This window comes from Pinus tabuliformis, chromosome 6 (genome assembly GCF_031772625.1).
Source record: "Pinus tabuliformis cultivar Carrire ecotype Pingquan chromosome 6, CPIR1, whole genome shotgun sequence".
Taxonomy (NCBI): Eukaryota; Viridiplantae; Streptophyta; class Pinopsida; order Pinales; family Pinaceae; genus Pinus; species Pinus tabuliformis.
The window spans coordinates 2,064,872,197-2,064,893,156 of NC_142292.1; the positions used below are offsets into that span (position 1 = coordinate 2,064,872,197).

General features: G+C 39.5%; 1 protein-coding gene across 1 annotated transcript in view; it reads right to left on the reverse strand.

The window, feature by feature from the left end:
• Positions 1-7,722: 7,722 nt before the first annotated feature.
• Positions 7,723-20,960, reverse strand: part of LOC149267506 (uncharacterized) — an 83,906-nt gene continuing 70,668 nt past the window's right edge. Inside the window, exon 2 of the mRNA XM_089433274.1 lies at positions 7,723-9,085. Within this exon, the coding sequence (XP_089289400.1) occupies positions 7,808-9,085 (1,278 nt within the window). The 3' untranslated portion in view covers positions 7,723-7,807. The remainder of the gene's footprint in view (positions 9,086-20,960) is intronic.

Here is a 20,960-nt window from a genome sequence, read left to right on the forward strand (position 1 = left end):
GAGGAGGGTTTTAGCCTTGGCTTGCAACCTATATACTGTGTCACTGTTCTTATTGTTTTGGTAGTTGTTTGATGTATCTCACATTATAATTATAAGGATCAAAGCTAATAAGGTAAAAGGTAACGCAAACAGTTATCAGTTAAAGGGAATTAACATTTTCATTGCCCTATTGAATTCTCAACATGGTTGGCAAAGGGCATCATGAAGATCTCCTCTACAATGAAGAAGTTCATCAAGAAGTGTTCCAAGATAGAAATCCAGCTCAAGGAAGGTATCAAGAAAGCATGGAGTCTTTTATCTTCTTCAAGGAAGGTATCAATCAAGGAAAATGATGAAAGTCTCTTCTCTGCTCTCTCTGGCACATTCCAAGATGAAGACATTTGGATAATTGATAGTGGTGCATCAAGACACATGACTGGCCATTCCAAACAATTGAAGACCTTACCAAAAGGAAAATACACCTATTTAGTGGAACTTGGAGATAACAAGAGTTATCTCGTAAAGGGAATTGGGTCGACATCTATAAAGTTGGAGAATGGAAGCAACATCCACCTCAACAACATTCTATTGTTCCAGGTTTGCATAAGAACTTACTTTCCATTTGAAGCTTAAAAGATAAGGGTGATAGAGTATCTTTCATTGATGGAAGGGTTGTTGTATGGAGTAAAGACTCGAGTATAGAACAAGAAAAATTCATTGGCATTCGAGAAGGAACACTCTATAGACTAATATCTCTTGTGGCCCAAGCCCTAGTTCACATTGAAATTAGCCCGTGTAAACTCTGGCATAGACGATTTGGTCATCTACATTTCAAAATTCTTCCAACTCTAAGTTCCATAGTAGATGGAATAGCTTCACTAAAGGAAGATCATGGAGGAGTATGTAAGGGATGTGCATTGGGTAAGAATACCAAGAGACCATTTGGAAGTAGTGCTTCACGGTCAAAAGAAATATTGGATCTCATTCACTCTGATGTATGTGGCCCTATGATTCCTAAATCACTTGGAGGTCATTTATATTATGTCACATTTATAGATGATCATTCAAGAAAGACCTGGGTTTACTTAATGAAAACCAAGGACGAAGTATTTATGAAATTTCAAGAATTCAAAGTTGAAGTAGAGAACCTTACAAAAAGAAGAATCAAGATACTAAGATTTGATAATGGAGGAGAATATATATCCAAAGAGATTATAGCATTATGTAAGGAGTCTGGGATTAAGAAGGAGTTGATAGGCCCATATAATCCCGAGCAAAATGGAGTTGCAAAACGAAACAATATATCCATTGAAGAAGTGTAAAATCAATGTTACACAATCAGGATCTACTTAAATTTTTGTGGGGATAAGCCACGAAGACAGTTGTCTACATTCAAAATCAAAGTCCCCGTAGATCTCTAAACAAAAAAACTCTGGAAGAAGTGTTCACTAAAAAGAAACCATTTGTAGATCATCTATGGATCTTTGGGTGTCATGTATATATCCATATACCAAAGGATAAAAGAAAGAAGTTGGATTCTTTAGGCATGAAGGGAACATTTGTTGGGTACAATGACTCATTGTAATCTTGTAGGATCTACATGAAACACTGACATCACATAGAAGTCAGTCGTGATGTCATATTTGATGAAAGCGTGGCATTCAAGAAATCAAAGGGGCTTTCCATAGACTCTGATGATGAATAACTTCTGATATTTGAGGAGGAAGTTGACAAAGGGGGAAAGAATCACACAATGAAGAAGAAGGTCCTAGTGAGCCTATTCAATCTGTGGTCATCCCTGAAACAAGAAAAATACCTAGTTGGTTGAGATCTACTCTACTTGATGCAGAAGGTTACGAAGCAGCGAAAGGATCATTTAGAGAAAGAAAGAAACCCAAGAGATATTCTAGGTATGTTGCATACATGACTAAACTAGTAGAAGCAGAACCATCCACTTTTGAAGAGGTTGTAAATAATTAGGAATGGCAAGATGCCATGAATGAATAGTATCAATCTATAATGAAGAATGGAGTTTGGGAGATCGTACCCAGGCCTGAACAAAAATTTGTGGTAACTTCCAAGTGGATCTACAAGATCAAACATGTGGCAAATGGAAGTATAGATAAGTATAATGCAAGATTTGTGGCTAGGGGATTCTCTCAACTTGAAGGTATCGACTATGAAGAAACGTTTTCTCCAACAGCAAGATATACAACGATACATTCATTAGTCTCTCTAGTAGCATCGATGGGATGGAACATCCACCAAATGGATGTCAAGACTGCTTTTCTGAATGGCACAATAGTTGAAGAAGTCTATATAGAGCAAAGAAAGTTAAAGACAGGAAGGCATATGTTTGTAAACTAAAGAAAGCATTATATGGCCTCAAGCAAGCAACAAGGGCATGGTATACTAGAATGGATGCATAACTGCAAAGAATAGGCTTCACAAACAGTGTTGTTGCTCTGAACCCTTATATCAAAGTTGTAGATGGAGAACCTGTAATCATTCTTCTGTATGTAGATGATCTTCTCTTGACAGGTGTAGAAGGTCGAATTGAAGAATGTAAGAAGCAACTAGCAGCAGAATTTGACATGAAGGATCTTGGGTTGATGCATTACTATTTGGGACTAGAAGTCTGGCAAGGACCTGATGAAGTTTATTTGGGTCAAGGAAAGTACGTGATCAAGATGTTGAAGAGGTTTGACATGATGGACTGCAAACCTATGACCACTCTGATGATCACAAACTTGAAGAGACTAAGGAGTTCTGAATCAAGCCCTATGGATCCTTCCAAGTATAGACAACTTATTGGCTCATTGATGTACTTGGTGAATGCTCGACCATACATATGCTTTGCAGTAAATGTTCTCAGTGAATTCCAAGTGGAGTCAAAGCATGATCATTGGATAGCAACAAAACATATTTTGAGATATATGCGAGGAACCATCCACCACTGTCTAAAGTATGATAGAAGGAATGATGTCCCACTAATCTGATTGGATATACAGATTCTGACTAGGGAGGCAGTGAGCAAGATGGAAGAAACACTACAGGAGGATGTTTCAGTTTGGGATCCTCCATGGTCTCATGGATGAGCAGAAAGCAAGACACAGTTGCTTTGAGTAGTGTTGAGGCTCAATATGTTGCAGCATGTGAAGTAAGAAGAGAAGCGGTATGGTTGAGGAAGCTACTGTCCAACCTGTTTGAAGGATAGATGAACCCTACAATGATACTTTGTGATAACACCAGTGGCATATGTTTGTCTAGATATCATGTGTTTCATGGAAAGACACAGCATATAAACAACAAGCCATTAGAGGAAATTTCAGCCTAAAAGTGGCCTCCTAAGGAAAAATAATAAAATAATAGTTAAAATAATAAAATAAGAGTTATGAATTTTGGAAGTAAAAAAAGAAAACTACTTTTTTAATTGTATTTTTTTATTATCTCTTTATGTCTTTACTTAAATTTAAAGTGTAGACACTCATTGGATGCGGAATTAAATTGTGCATCCAATGAGTACCCAGTATGCATACTTTTGAAAAGACCCAGATTGATAAAAATTGCAGATACATTTCAAAAAAAAATTCAACACATTTTTTTAATGTATCTGCAATTTTTATCAATGTAAGTCTTCTCAAAAGTATGCATAATGGGTACTCGTTGGACGCATAATTTAATTTTGCATCCAATGAGTATCTACACTTGAACTTTGAGTAAACCTATTAGGGTATAAGCCAAAAATACAATTAAAAAAAGTAGTTATTTTCTTTTCCTTCCAAAATATTTACATGTACCTCTTTTTAAATTTAAAGGATTTTGATTGGTTTACATATTATGACATGGAAATTATGTAAAAATTTCGTGGGCACTTTTACGCTGAAACTTCCTCTAATGATCATTGTATTCGAAAGCTAGTACAAAATGGTATGTTGCAGCTATATCTCCACTGATGAGCAGGTCACTAACATATTGACGAAGTCACTTCCGAACAAGAAGCTTGTGTACTTGAGAGACAAGCGTGGTTTGGTTGATGTATCCTCCCTAATTGAAAGGGAGAGATAGACACTACATTCTTGTCTTCACTAGGGAAGAAAGAATGGAGGATTGGGTAACCATCTAGCATTCGATACTCTTTGAGAATGTGGTAGGGCATTCAAGACAAGAGTAGTCGTGGACCGATATTCTTTGAGAACTAGCTATCCAAGATAAGAATAGCCCAAAGAAGGTCATACTGGGTGAACACTCAAGTGGAGTATGTACCTTGAGAGACAATGATGATTGTGTCTATAAATCATTGGTCTTGCAATAATTGTGCTCTGATCTTGTGGAGAGATAGAGCTCTTAGTCAAGGCCTTGCTATGTGATAATGTTGGTTAACATAATGTTAGACAAATGGGTTACCAATCCGACTCTTTTTATGAGATCTCTTCATATTGATAATGACCATGTACCTTTTATGAATACCTCCCTAGTTAAGAGGGAGTGTTGAAAAATGTGTAACTAGGTTTGGTCTTCATAAGTATGAAATGTATTCTTTAAATTATAAAATGAAAAGAAATTATTATTATTGGAGCATGGGTTCTCAAGTTCTTTTATTTTATAAGTCAAGCACCCATTGAGTGCTTCTAAGGTTTGCCCTAGGTTTAAGAGTCATCGTCATATATTGAAGACCCCAATGGGCACATTGCATCTTGTAAAGAAAATTGATTTTTGTCTTTAAAAGTGTCGAAATGCCCTCCAAGATCAAGTCGGCCTAAAAGTTGTCAAGTCGGTCTAAATGAAGAGCCATGTCTACCCTTGAAGAGACCTATATAAAGGGAGGAACTCGTCCTCTAAAGGATCATTCACTCATCTCTCATTCCATGCGAAGAAGAGGAAAAGAAGAGGTCAAAGAAGAAGGACGAAGAAGAGGTCGAAGGAAATCGAAGTGCTTGGGTTAGTTGTATCTCCCACGTGCAAGTCGAAGCTAGGGTTTTTGCGCAAGGGTTATCTTTGGTTCGATCTTGGAAGGTAGAGAGAAAAGAAGTCAAGCAAAGGTCACTTAGGGTGTCTCTCTAGCCCTAAATCTCAAGGAAAGGCAAGCAAATGGAAGAAGAGGCCATATGAAGAAGATTAGTCTTCTAGAGGGGCAACAGCAGTTGCCGGGAGACAAAATTTCAGATTTGCAATAGGAGGTTGAAGTTCCTACAGCAAGAGGTTGAGTTGATCTTGGAGGGTATTTGTCTAAGGCACAAGGTCTTGGTATTCGTCAATTGAAAGATCTATAAGAAGAGAAAAGATTTAAGGGTTTTCCCCTCAAGAGGAGGGGTTTTGGCCCTGGCTTGCGACCTATATACTGTGTCACTATTCTTATTGTTTTGGTAGCTACTTGATATATCTCACATTATAATAATAAGGATCAAAGATAATAAGGTAAAAGGTAACACAAACAGTTATCAACTTAAAGAGAATTAACATATTCATTGCCCTATTGAATTCTCAACACTTTCCTTATGAGAGAGATTCAATGTTCATCAATCCATCCAGAAACAAAAACATCAAAATAACAGCGAACCACTACAAGACCTCAACAAGTGCCAAGCCATCAAATCATCTCTTCTTCTGCAATTCATACCTCCTTTTCTTCCTTCTATCTTTGTTGGATTAGAGATAAACAAGAGATCATCGATGTACAAATGAGAGGGGGAGCTCTCATACTTATAGTCTTCCAAAGGGGGTCGAAAAGGTGCCTCCAACGGCCAAGCCAACTTGATCAAGGAGGGGGCCGACTTGACACTTACGGAGTAATAAATATAAATTCAAATTTTTCTTTTTCTTTATTGATGAAAATGTCGACCATGGCTACTAAATTTCCAACAGTTTCTAGGTAACAGGTCCGAAATTTCTACGTAGTAGTCTCTAGGTAGCAGGGCCGAGTTTTTGAACAATTTCTTTGAGGCCGAATTTTGTCCTAGGCAAATCAGGCAAGGTCGAGTTTGTTGGGAAAATTGGAGACTTGACAAGAGAGTTGTTTGACTAGGTTTGACCAAAGTTGTATTGTTGTTCTTTGTATTTTGACTAGAAGAATTAAGTGTCTCTTGTTGAACTGAAAAAGCTCTCTATGGAAAAGGTAGCTAAGATTTTCCCCAAAGTGGGTTTTTCCATGGTAAATCTTGTGTTATCTTTGTGCATTGTGATCTCCACTATCCTACTAATTTCATGGTTGAATTTTTGAAGCGTAATTGCTTAATGATAAACTGAAAGTACTAAAATAATATCTACATCATTGGAAGAAATTATCAATTTTCATAAATTAGTGTTTGTATCTATTGTATTTGAAAAATCAACAAAGAAGTTTTCATAACTAAGGTTTCAACTTCCACATTCATGTAAAGGAATATCTATACTCCTCCCTAATTCATATTTCATTCTTTTACTCGATCTTACCACATGAACAACTTCAGCAATGTCTTGCACTCGGCATTTTATATCACTTAGAACATTTAGACATGATTTAACATGTCCTTCTATGTGTGCTTATTGGCATTTCAGCGTGTGTATCCCTGTGTGTATCCCTCCCTCGTACGATTGTTGCATACAATTTTCTCATCAATTAATTCACAATGTTCCATGAAGGGTAATCTTTATTGGGAAACCCATCATAATGTATCTTATGAAACTAAAACTACAAATAAGAACTACCCTTCTATTTGCTAAAACATAAACGTGCAAAGTTATAAAGAAGGTGAGGGTTTGAACGCACAAAGACCTTCAAATCAGCTCCAATCTCACACTGAACTCTCTTTGCTACAATTCCGAAATTTTCAAATGTTCATAAACAACCCAATGAGAAGAGTGTGGAGCAAATAGAGGGGCTGAGGGCCTTTAAATGAGCTAGGATTAGGGTTTAGTAACCCGGTTGCACTTTTTCAGGGATTTTTTTTAGTACCAGGTAAGCTGATGTTGAACTAGCCAGTTCATATCCGAACTCATCCGAAGCCAGTTTGGAGGACTCTACGAACCAGAAAACCTCCAAATGCAGCCGAATCTGAATATATATATATATACCCTCTTTCATCAAGACAGCTCAATCATTTACATAGAAATGATGCAATTATATTTTCATGTGGGCATACATCTGTACAACCCTAGTTTTTTTAAACGACAGATATAAATGTCATATGGACCTGCCTAAAGGTCAATTTACTTTTCAACCAATAAGGATCCTCTTGCACAGCTTTATTTTATGTAGCATTACATAAGATGGCTGATATTGCTAACTAATTTGGACCTTTGTTTATAACAACTACAGAGGATTAAAAACAATATGGCCTTAATTGTTTTGGTAGAGTAGGATTGCATGAGGAAATCCATTATGATAGAGATAAATAAACCCCTTTTTAAACTTTTGAGTTAAAAAATTTAGCTCACTCGTGGTTTTATTGATTATATGTTTCCAAAGAGGTTATGTTTGAAATAAAACAATGGAATTTGAAAGTGAAATGGAAGGGGAGACTAGCCCTCCACTTTGTTTTGGAGATAAGAGTTAACCTCGATCCCCTTGTAGTAAACACCCCCTACTAAAATTTAACTATAAGCCAATGAACTTGTAAAGGTTTTTACAGTTATAAATTAGTATACGAGTTTTCAAATTGAAGCATATGCCATGTTTCTACTGGAGCTACAAATTCTAGATATTGTTGGATATGCAATATGCTACTACATTTGCTCAACAAGACTAGAGCAGTAACAATAAAGAATAAAGAATACAGTCCAATATATATGATATGAAAGTATCTGTTGATGCCAAATATTATTTTTCTTTGAAATGATGAGATTCTTGTCAAAGATCAGAAATGCTGAAATCCCATTTTAAATATAAAGGACGTTTAGAGCCAGACTGAGGAAGTTTATGCTCATTTGATACACAGATTGAAAGGCCTTCAGTGTACCGAGTAAGTTCATGTGCATTTCTCAACAATCGAGTACAGGCTGATATACATTTATCCCTAGACAAACCATTGTCAAAACTAAGGTGCCTCAGCTTAAGGATCTTCCTTGTCCTTGTCTTCATCCCTTCCAGATGCTCTTCTAGCTGCTTGAATCTCTGCCTTGATGCCAAAGCTTCCTCCCCATGCTGCTCAATAAATTTATATAGATTTGTTAGACTTTCATATACAGGAACTGTCACATATCCCATAGTTTTATCCACTTCAAAAGACATGGGGCTTCCTATTTCCTCCGTTGCACCACATCCAAGTTCCTCTGGATTGCCTGTAACTTTCACCGGTAGCTCATGAAATTTCCCTCCACCCACTGCTCCATGTTGTAGAGCACCTTCAGCAATCTCATTGAGAAATTGGGAATAATGTGGGTGAATTGACAAGGAGTCATGTGTAAATATCATTTCTATCTCCATCAACTTTGCCACTTTGAATTCCAAACCCCGCCTTAGTGTTGCTTCCTTCTTGTATCTTAAAGCTTTGACAAGATCAACAGCAGAGAAAAATGAAGACCACTTCTCTTCACTGTCTTCGTGTTTTAACCAGAGATTCCCAAGATTATCCACTCCATAACGATCACCAATCAAAACTGCATGTCCAACCAAAGATATATCTTTACATAGATCTAAAGCTTTACCTAACCTTTGCAACAATGCTAATTGTTCTCTTAGAGTTAAACCAGCCAGTGCTGAACAAACTGACACTCTGATTCCACGTCCTACACACAGTGCATTTTTCACAACTACTAGCTTCTGCTCCAAACCCAGAAGAGACACCTCCATCTGCCTTTGTATTTCGGATGCCTGCTGAAAGAGATCAGAGAGTCTTAGTTCATCTTCCTCAGACATCAAGCCCCCTTTAACATGCTTTGACAATCCACATGAAAATAAAAGGTTTCCAAGAGCTGCACGAGTGGCTGGAAGAATTTCTGCCCTATCTGGGGAAACATACCGGACCTGTGGACGGGGTAGTACAACCTCCACTTTCTCAAGCTTTTGAGTAGCAGCATCTTTATTGAGATAGAATAAAAAATGATAAGCATGATGTTGAGGGCTGCTATTACCCTTTGCTGCATTTAAGTACTCTTGCAACAGTTGGAAAGAACGCTGATTTACTTCCTGTGATTCAAAATAAGATGCCAAAGAATATATCAAGGGGTAAAAACCAGAGACACAATGGTAATATAAAACAAAACTATCTTTGTGATGCCATCCATGGGTAAAAAGTTTTGCATTGGTCATTATGTCAATCCTTAAGGAAAATTGCAAATATGACCTTTGCGATAGAAAGTATCAATAACTTCAGGGAACACATAAATACATGTTGATCGCAAAAAGGGCCGATACTCTGGAACATGCCGTAATTGTTACTAAATACTTGGTAAAATTTAATAACTGTTTCAAAAAAGAAATTAATATTCAAGAAGAATTAAATATATAGTCATATGCTATGGACCTAAACTTTCAAAAAGTTTAGCAGCAAGATCTGTGAACAAGAATTTACAAATACCATATAACCAAACCAAGCATTAGCTATCATGCAACTTGCAAGTGACTTGAAGAATCAAACAAGAATCAGTCCAAAGAAAGGTATTTGGAAGCACCAGAAAAATATGAAAAAACAGAGAGATCACTGAAGAAAATCAGAAATATTCCTTATAATGAGACCAAAGCAGGGGCCATTGAGTAGTAGCTTCTAAATCATTCTTCCCCTAGATTGCTTTTGCTATGTTACTAATTAGTTAGACTATTTAGTATTCACTAGTATTCCTGGTAACAGTAGAGGCAATTTTTTAGGTTGTGGTCCTAGCCAGCATGCCAGGTTTGACACATGAGAAACTCTTTCCAGGAATGCACCCACCCTACCCCCTTCGGCTTTGACATAATGACAGAGTTTGGGCATCAAATGGGGAATGCAGACCTGATTAAGGGATGTAACAAAACTTCTTTGGCATAAAGGCACATATCCCTGGAGAAGCACAGGATTCTACCCTTAGGATCGCTTTAAAATCTGATACATGAACAGCAGGAATTCTTCCTCTGGTAATATCACCATTATTCCAACACCTCTTTAATCCAAGGTGATAGCTTCAAGGCTGTTGGGAGTAGGAGCAGGAGTGGTAAGCATGATTTCAAAAAGCTTCTAGGACTGAAGCATTTCAAAAGAGATTTTTGTATAATACATATTTCAGTATATTTTGATGCATATATATATTCAAAAAAAACATCCGGAATGTCGAACCAACTGCAGAAAACACGAAAACTTAGACTTAACGACAAGATAGTGATGATCATTAAAGCATCTACCATTTAATACACATATAACATCAATCATCTAGTAGTTATAACATTGTCATCAAATGATCAATCAACGACCACAACATCAACCTTCAAGTTTCAACATATAAAATTTGTCATCAACAAATTGTAACAGATAACAATGAAATGAAATAAAGCATCATATTCATTACCAAAGAGTTGTAAGGTTCAAGCAACAGTTCAAAGGTAGAATAAAACTTCAAAGTTCAAACTGAAACTATCATATAAGGCTTATAAAATAAGCCATACTAAAGACAGTTCTAGAGACTATTACTAAACAGGAAAAAGAAAAAGGTCTAGTATCTACTAAGCCTTCCTCTTGCCACCAGAAACTTCAAGTTTCTTTTACTGTGATCTATGAAGAAGAAGAGTAGGAGTAGGTGGAGGTGTTCATGGAACACGATCAACAACTACATGGCCTCCATGTAAAGCTGGATGTTGTGAAAGATAAAGGCAAAACTCCTGCATCTAGAAACCTGCAAGTGGAAGGAAGTGCCATGTCTACACCATGAATATGGTCATCATGATCACCCAAAAGTTCAGCTCCAAATGCTCTAAAACTATGGCTCATCCTCCAAATCATACTCCTCTAGATTGCTGTCCGAAATCACATATGTTCTATCATTCTCCACTGCATCATGATAATGGGACAACAATCTCAAGTTGTAGTACACATAAAAACCAAGCTTTTTACCAGGTCTACATTCAAGTTATTTATCTTAAGTTTTAACACTATGGATGAAGCTATAGGTGCTCCAACACCTTTCTGCAAAAAGTGTTAACAACCTCTGAAAGTACCTCACAGCCAATTTATGCAAGATGTATAATCAAGGAGTCATACGTATTCCACCATTCAATTGGACTCAACCTATCTCAATCTTCAATTGCTTACAAGCTACCAAAGACTCCAAGTTCACTAATTTATTTGCTCAACTGGCTACGTATTGGAGCACACTCCTCTTCATCAAGGACCAACTTGTCTAATACAAGCATATCCCCATTTTGAACTATTGGATCTATGTGAGGTTTTCTCCTACCCCACCCCCAAGTGTTGGTTGGGCTAACCAAGATGGGTTATTGTTATAGCATCTTTTCCCACACTTGAAGATGCACATATTGGCTTGGTCATATCATCCCTATCTCCATTGCAAACTTTTTGCCCGAAAAGAACTCTTTTAAAAACGTGAGTTGAGTTCACACACCCTTTTTGATCTAACATTATGCAAACATATTGACTCTCACAAAAACAAAGCCCGTATATATGCCATTCTCCTTAAAGCAACTAGCATATGCCCTCATTTTGCACCAAAAAAAATTAAATGTGCACATTATTGAATGTTTTGGAGCAAGGTTTACAGGTTTACCCAAAAGTTCAGCTCCAAATGCTCTAAAACTATGGCTCATCCTCCAAATCATACTCCTCTAGATTGCTGTCCGAAATCACATATGTTCTATCATTCTCCACTGCATCATGATAATGGGACAACAATCTCAAGTTGTAGTACACATAAAAACCAAGCTTTTTACCAGGTCTACATTCAAGTTATTTATCTTAAGTTTTAACACTATGGATGAAGCTATAGGTGCTCCAACACCTTTCTGCAAAAAGTGTTAACAACCTCTGAAAGTACCTCACAGCCAATTTATGCAAGATGTATAATCAAGGAGTCATACGTATTCCACCATTCAATTGGACTCAACCTATCTCAATCTTCAATTGCTTACAAGCTACCAAAGACTCCAAGTTCACTAATTTATTTGCTCAACTGGCTACGTATTGGAGCACACTCCTCTTCATCAAGGACCAACTTGTCTAATACAAGCATATCCCCATTTTGAACTATTGGATCTATGTGAGGTTTTCTCCTACCCCACCCCCAAGTGTTGGTTGGGCTAACCAAGATGGGTTATTGTTATAGCATCTTTTCCCACACTTGAAGATGCACATATTGGCTTGGTCATATCATCCCTATCTCCATTGCAAACTTTTTGCCCGAAAAGAACTCTTTTAAAAACGTGAGTTGAGTTCACACACCCTTTTTGATCTAACATTATGCAAACATATTGACTCTCACAAAAACAAAGCCCGTATATATGCCATTCTCCTTAAAGCAACTAGCATATGCCCTCATTTTGCACCAAAAAAAATTAAATGTGCACATTATTGAATGTTTTGGAGCAAGGTTTACAGGTTTACCCAACAGCCACCTCCTATAGTCCATACCCTAACGACCCTAACCACTTTCTAAGAGTAACTATACATGCCATGGGTGGAGAATTGCCCAAATACCAATCAAGGATCATTGTGCCAACAATTTCTCCCTTGATCCTTTTCTGCAATTCCCTTGTGCTTTTAAGTGCTTTTCCAAGGAAACCCTCATTTCTTGATCTTACTATTGCCTTTCAGACCTTGAGAAGAGCCTTTATCTTTGTCCCGTCTAGAAGCATAAGATTCAATGGAAGAGACCTTCAATGGCCTAGGGTGGAGGGACCCAAAGGACAGTTCCGAGCAGCGCCTTTGGCAAGTACCCAGTGATCTCTAGACCATTTTATTGTTGTTAGATTTGACCAATAAGAAACTCTTTTCTCTCATCTCCAATTTAGTGTTATTATAATTTGGTATATGATTCTGAGTTATTTTGATCATTTACTTCATTTAAAGCTTTCGAGATTTCTTTGATTATATTGTTCTGTCTTGTTTGTTTTTTGGTTGTATACAGGATTTCAAGGAGAGCTTCGATGGAGGAAGTTTGCTCAACGAATCTTCGTCAACCTTCATTCTCTTGAGTAAGTCCTTTAGCCCTAGTTAGCAATTTATAAAGATCTCTTGTGTTTCAATGGATTGAGTGTTTCTTGTTAGAAAATCAGAAAGGCAAAAAGATTTTCTTATGTTGATAATTACTTGTGATATTATTGTGTTCTTATTAACTTCTTTATGTTCTTTCTTTATCTTCTTCTCATCAAACAATCATCAAAGCAAAAACATGAAGATCAAGGACACTCATCCAGGGCTAAAACCCCTTTATACGGGGAAACCCAGTCAGAACTCTTCCTTCAGTGGATTCAAAATCAAGATGAGATAGACCAAGACCCTAGACCAACAGACCTTCCTCCTCCACCAAGTCAGCCTTTCAATATAATTCAACAACCTTCAATAGTCTCTTCTTATCCAGTAGCTTCAACCCAACAACAATCCATAATTTCGACTTCCCAGCTACAAAACTTCGACCCCAACTACAAAATTTCGACCCAGCAACAAAATTGTAGTTCCTTCGCACGTGTGAGATAAGAGAGAGAATTTTGACTTCCTTAGGTAGATAATGTCCTCCTTCGCTAGCCCTTTCCTCTTCTTCCCTTGAAATTCACACTTTTTCTGGCCCCTGAAGTTGCAAATCGAACTTGATGAGTGAGTGCATCAAATGAGGTTGAGTTGTTGCCTTTATATAGGAGTTTTTGCCCCTCAATTAGGGCAACTTGTCCAATTTGAGGCCGACTTGGTGGAGGAGGCCTAATTGACTTATTTTACATTAAAATAAATTTCTTCCTTTGACAAACAAATCCCAAGAAGGGTCCTTTACAATATGACATGGACAAAGACACTTGACATAAACCCTAGAAGCCTTCAATGGAGGCTTTGACCTAAAAACAATTGACCCAAGCATGAAACCCATGCTTTAATAAGTCAATTTTATTATACTAAAAAAAAAATCTTTCTTTGACAAATACATTACATGATGACTCAGATACAATTATGTATACCAACAATAGTTACATTATTCAACATTTCTTAAGTCCGCTTTGTTATGGTTTCAACCCTCACCATAGGAAATAAATTGTTGTTAACAAGAATAATTTTTGGGTGTGAGGACATAAGCTGAGAGATGTGATCTTGTATGATCATATCCATAAACATGTGGTCAAAAATTGGAATAATTTGAATGTTCCATGTGATCTTGTACAATCATATCCATGAACATGAGGTCGAAAGATGGGATAATTTAAATGTTCACTCCATGCCCTAGCATATGTCCTTAACATAGTTTTAAAACCAAGCTGGACCGAATCGGATTTAGCCTGGTTGACCGAGCCAGACCCCTACCCGGGCCGGCGTGGTCAAAAAATTGGTCCGGAAACCAGTTCGGTAACGGACAGACCAGCTCGGTAAAGCTCGTCTTAAACCAGTTGGGCTAGTCCGTGGAAAAAATAGGCAGAAAATCGGACTTCAAACTCCGTTTTTTTTGTTTTTTTTTTCTAAAGCCTCTACCCCTCTCCCAAGACTATAAAAGTACCCAACCCCCTCACATTTCCTCATAGTTATCTCATTGAATTTGAGTGAATGTTTGTGAGGAGTTTGTGAAGAGTTGGAGTTAGTTTTTGGAGCAGCAATGAGGAGGTTATTGGGCAATCATTGGAGCAGAATTTTGGAGCAACATTGAGGAGTTGGTTTTTGGAGAAACATTGAGGAGGCTAGGGTATTTTTTTGTTATAGATTTCTGGAAGAGCACTGTGTAATATATGTGATCCGTCCACATATTACACAATGCCCTTCCAGAAATCTATAACAATAAGAATCACTGTGGAAGTCTCCAATCACTCAGGTAATTTTTTTTCACTTCCCAAATCTGCCCTTGCTTTTATTTATTTTTTTGCAAATATGAAAAATGAAAAGAGCAATTTTTCTAGAAGAAATGAACATTGAAAAGTTTTTTTTTCTTTTCATTTTCAGACATTTGTCCTTTCATTTCCAATTCCAAATATCAGAAAATGGCTCCTAGAATGAAAGATGTTGCTTGGGCATATGCTGAGATGATTGATAATCAAATGTATTGCAAGTTTTGTCATAAAAGAATTAAGGGAGGTGGAGGGGGCATTCACAAGCTGAAACAACACTTCGCTGATATTAGAGGCCAAATTGTCCCATGTGCAGCACCAGCAGAACAGATTGGGGAAATTAGGAAGGAGTTGCTAGAAAATTTTGAGAAGTTAGAGGGAGAAAAAGCTAGGCAAAAAGAAATAAACGCTGAAATAGGGAGGAAGAGTATAAAACACAAGATGGTTGCCAACCCCAATTTTGATTATGAGGGTACTTCATCTATCCCTTGCACTAATGCATCCAACCCCTTTCGCTATGTTCCTCCCTCTTTGGAGTCTATTCAAGAAAAGGGTAAGGGTAAAATTAAAAAGAAGGGTGACATCAAAAGTTATATCACAGTCACACCCTCCCCTCCCTCTGATAGTGCACATGGTCCTCAAGCTAATAGAGGTCAAATCCAACCTATTTTAGATGACCATTGGAAGAAAGAATTGAGAGAAACTACTTGTGATTACATAGCTAGATGGTGGTATGATGTTGATATCCCCTTCAATGTTTCTCGTGCACTATATTATGAACCTATGTTTGATGCCATATTTGTTGCTAAAAAGGGATTCAAATGATACAAGTGGATATTGGTGGCCACCCGCCTATTCCACTTGGACCCCACCGTTGTTTCTTTTCAATTTCCTTAATTGTAGCACAACTTACTATTTTTGGCAGTTTTTCGGGTCTTAAACTTCCGGAGCCATTTTGAAGGACTAAAAGACGTATTTAGGGAAAATGGAGAGACTAGAAAAGTCTCAAACTAGTTTACCAATTTGTTTTTGGCCTCCTCTTTGAGATTTTCAAAACGAGGTATTATGATAGCCAAACAGAGATCGTATGCCAAAGTTACGACCCCATGAAGTTGATGTACCAATTTACCCAAATGGGGCCCACAGTTTTGGATACTTAGGGTTTTTCGTTGTTTCTCAATAATAAATAGGCCTTTGAGCCTCATTGTAACGCAGTTCAGAGACATGTAGCTGCCACATCTCTTCTCAGAGATAAACTACCATCGTCCGAGCCAGTTTATTTCCATTTCTCTATGTAAGCATATTTCAGTTCTTTGATATTAAAGAAATGAAGTTTTATTTCTGCTGCATCTTTGTGTTTATGTGTATATCTGTATTTTGTTGCGTTCCTGCATAAGTCTAGATCAGTGGTATCAAAGCGATCTGCTCTTTTTCTGTTTCTCTTTGGATGTCCCAATGAGGTCAAGGTACAAGAGTTAGGGCTCGAACTAGTTCAACCTTTGCAAGACCAGCCTCGCAAACCCCGTCGACCTCCCATGGCGAAAGAGAAGAAAGGTGAGGGGGCAAGGGATCCTTTCAAAATATTGCTCGAGGAAGCCCTTGAGCGACAAAGGAACGTGGTGATGGATAAATTTGCCCAGATCCTTCGACGGCTACCCACAGGGAACACATCTTCATCTAACAACCACTTTGGAGGCACCACTCCTTATAAAGTACAAGTTAACTTTGACATTCCCAAATTTGAAGAACAGATAGATGCAAACATCCTAGATAGATGGTTAAATATGTTGGAAGGATATTTTTCAGTTCATGACTTTTCCAATCGGGAAAAGATTATTGTTGCACTCCTCAAAGTCGCCCCACGTGTGAAGGACTGATGGGAAACCTATTGTCAACAAAAGGACGAGAGGGAATCCTCAGTGTTTTCAGCCGCACCCACTTGGAATTCTTTCTAAGATGCCATCAAAGAACAATATTACCCTGTCAGGAGCTATGAAGATAAATACATAAAGTGGACCCCGCTGCAGCAGGGAAAGGACCAATGTGTTGGAGTTCACAAATGTTTCCATACGCTTCGCACGAAGCTAGGTATCAAGGATTCTGAGCGGCATTTGGTACTCAAGTACCGCGGCTATCTACACAAGTACATCCAGGACGAGATGGAGTTCCTAGACATCTCCTCGCTTGGCGTCGCCTATCGATACGCTGTCAAGATCGAGCAGAAATTTAAACAGAAGAAGCGAGACTTTGGATCTGTGAATCCGAAGTAAGGGAAAGGCGCCCCCAAACCGCAGAACAAAGGACAAAGCCAAGGCGGGGTGACCCAAGAAAACCCGTTGAAGCCGCAAGCAAAGAACAACACCATGAAGACAAAGAAGGACATAGGGAAATGGTGTGAGTTCCATAAGAGCCCCACTCACAACACAAGTGAGTGTCGAGCCAAGCAATCACTGGTGGCCAAGCTAAAGGCTTCTGAATCAGATGCATGTTCTGACTCTGAGTCAGAAACCGACAAGGGGAATGACAAAGGGAAGCATATTATCGATGCAGAGCCTAGTGCCATCGTTGCCATCATCAAGATCCAAAAGGATGAGCCTGAAGATCTAGAGGAGGAGGAGCGGTTCTTCCACTCACAGATGTGGGTGAAGGGTCCTCCGCTACAGTTCATTGTCGACAGTGAGAGCCAAAATAACCTCATTTCAGCAGAAGTTGTGAAGCGGTTGGGCCTACCGACCACACCACACCCGCAGTCGTACACCATCGAGTGGCTTCACCAAGGGCGAGATCTCTACGTCAGCCAATAGTGTCGCCTTCCCTATAGCATCAAGCCCTTCACAGATGAGGTATTATGTGATGTTGCTCCTCTTGAAGTTTGTGATGTTCTGTTAGGCCAACCATACTTGTGGAAGCAGCATGTTGTGTACGAGTCTAGAACTCGCACTGTTACTATTACTTTGGGTAATAACTTGTACAGGATACCGGAGGTAGCACCGCCTACCGTTGTTTCTTTGATCACTGTGAAGCAATGCAGTAAGATCATTTCCCAAACTGGGAAATTTGTTTTCCTTATGATTCGCCCTCGGGGCAAGAAGAAGATTGTGGCCACGGCCTCCAGACAAGGCTCCTCCACATGGCAGCAGCAGATGGACAAGGTTGTAGAAGAGTACGAGGACATCTTCCCCTCACCCACAGGGGTACCTCTACACTGTCATGTCAAGCACTCCATTGGTAACCCAGAACACGCTGCTACCCAATGGACCGATCTATCGACGCTCTGTTCTAGAGAACGATGAAATCAAGAGGCAGATTCAAGAGTTGTTGCAGAAAGGGCACATCAGGCCAAGTTCATCACCCTGTGGGAGCCCGATCGTGTTGGTATAGAAGGACGAGACCTAGAGACTCTGTATTGACTATCGAGCACTGAACAAAATCACTATCCAGAATAGGTATCCAATCCCACGAATTGATGACCTTCTAGACCAGCTCAAGGGGGGCAAACATTTCAGCAAGATTGACTTGATATCCGGTTAGCACCAGGTATTGATTGAACCCTTCGATACGTGAAAGACTGCCTTCAAATCCAAGGAGGGCCTTTTCAAATGGTTGGTCATGCCTTTCGGGTTGATGAATGCCCCTGCAACCTTCATGAGGCTGATGGACGACATCTTGCGACCCTTCACCAACTCATTTGTAATTTTGTGGTGGTGTTTTTGGATGACATTCTGATATTAAGCCAAAGCTGGGAAGAACACCTCCACCATATTCGACAAGTCCTCCAAACCCTATGGCAACACAAGTTGTGTGCCAATTTGGAGAAATGCACTTTTGGTGTGACCTAGATTCAATATCTGGGTACATCATTGATGACCAGGGTGTGCATGTGGACCCAGCCAAGATACAAGTCATTCAAGATTGGCTAGCCCGAACCACTATAACAGGGCTCCGCAGTTTTGTGGGTCTTGCCAACTTCTACTGCAAGTTCGTGTTAGGGTTCTCTCATATAACTTGGCCTTTGAGTCAAGTCACCAAGGGAGGAGCGAAAGCAAAGTTCTTTTGGTCTAAATCCCAACAGAAGGCGTTTGTCGAGTTGAAGCATCACCTCTACTCTGCACCAATGCTCACATTACCAGACTTGTAGCAACCATTTGAGATCAAGACAGATGCCTCCGATTATGCTATTGGTGTAGTTCTTACTCAGCAGGGGCATCCACTGGCATATCACAGTGAGACACTTTCAGACATAATCCGAAAGTATCCCACCTATGACAAAGAGATGTATTCCATTGTGTAGGCATGCTGACAATGGAAGCATTACATTCTGGGGAAGAAAACAGTCATCCACACACACCACTGACCCTTTCAGTTTATACAGACACAAGGGAAGTTGCAGAACAATCGCCATTAGAAACGGTCTACATACCTGCAACAGTTCCATTTGAACATTAAGTATAAGAAGGGCAACACCAACAATGTTGCAGACTACCTTAGCTGACCACCAGTCATGGCGTTGACCATTGTGCTCGACTCTTGTGGGCACAAGACTGTGGAGTGGCCGCATCTTTACAAGAGCGATCCAGAATTTGGCAACACATACCAGATGCTCCTGGAAGGCAAGCAAGTTCCAAATTTTCACCTCCAGGGTGCATTGTTATGCCACTTGGGACACCTCTGTGTTCCTTCAAGCGAGCGTGCCAAGATGATTTGGGAGGTGCACTACAGTCGAGTCACTGGACATTTCGAGGTAGAGAAAACAATGGCAGTGTTGCAAAAGTATTTTTATTGGCCAAACCTTCGACCGAATGTTGGGAATTACATCAGATCTTGCACTACCTGCGCCATTTCCAAACGGATCATCAAGAAGCAAGGCCTATATACTCCTCTGCCTACTCCTAGTCGACCTTGGGAACCCATCTACATGGATTACATGTTGGGCCTTCCTTCTACTAATCATGGCAACGACTGCGTTTTCATGGTCGTCAACAGATTGTCTAAGATGGCCATTCTGGCAGCCTGCATGAAGAGTATCACAGCAGAAGCCATTGCTAAGCTCTTTTTTGAACACGTGTGGGTACATTTTGGGATCCCATAGTCCATTATCTTAGATCAGGTCAGCAAGCTTCTAAGTACATTTTGGTCAAGTTTCTGGTCGATGTTGGACACCAAGCTCACAAAGTCCACAGCTTTCCACCCCCAAACTGATGGCCAAATAGAGGTCGTCAACAGGATGATCGCACACATTTTGTGTATATACAACTCAAAGCATCCACGCACATGGGATGAAAGCCTCCCCTATGTCCAACACAGCTACAACAGAAATTTTCATAGCTCAACTAGCCACAGCCCCTTTCAGGTGGGGTTGGGATTCTAGCCACTATGTCCCATTGATATGGCCATACCATGTGCAGCTACTTAGGGAAATTCGGCTCATGTCTAGTCTAAAGCTGACAGGGTAACAACTTTATTGAGCACATTCAGCACATCCACCAGCAGGTCCATGACATATTGGACAAAGCCAATGCTAAGTACAAGCAGCGTCATGATCAGCATCAGGTGCCACACAAGTTCCAAGTGGGCGACAAAGTTTGGTTACATTTGCAGAAGGAGCGCCCGCTGGGGCCCACCGCAAGCTTCACCCACTCCGATATGGACCTTACACCATCACTAAGGTTGTAGAGGACAATGCTTTCGAGCTCAGCATTCCACTATTCCTTGGCTTACACCCAGTGTTCAATGTGGACCGCCTTTGATCATATTTTCCACCACTATTGGAGACATCAAAGTCTCAGACATTGCAAAACAACTCACACCAACCGAGTTAAACCCAGACTGCATGGAACAAGCCACAATTGATTGGATCATGGACACGCAAATCAAGAACACCCGCCAACAGAAGATCCAACTATATCAAGTTGCCAAAGTTGGCCAACTCTTGCACCAAGGCAAGTGGCTCACCAAAGACCAAGTTCAGCAGCAATTGGAGGCACTCAACGCAATGGGGACCATCGCTTCCTAAGGGGGGAGGACTGATTCAAGTGTATGTTGGTGGCCACCTGCCTATTCCACT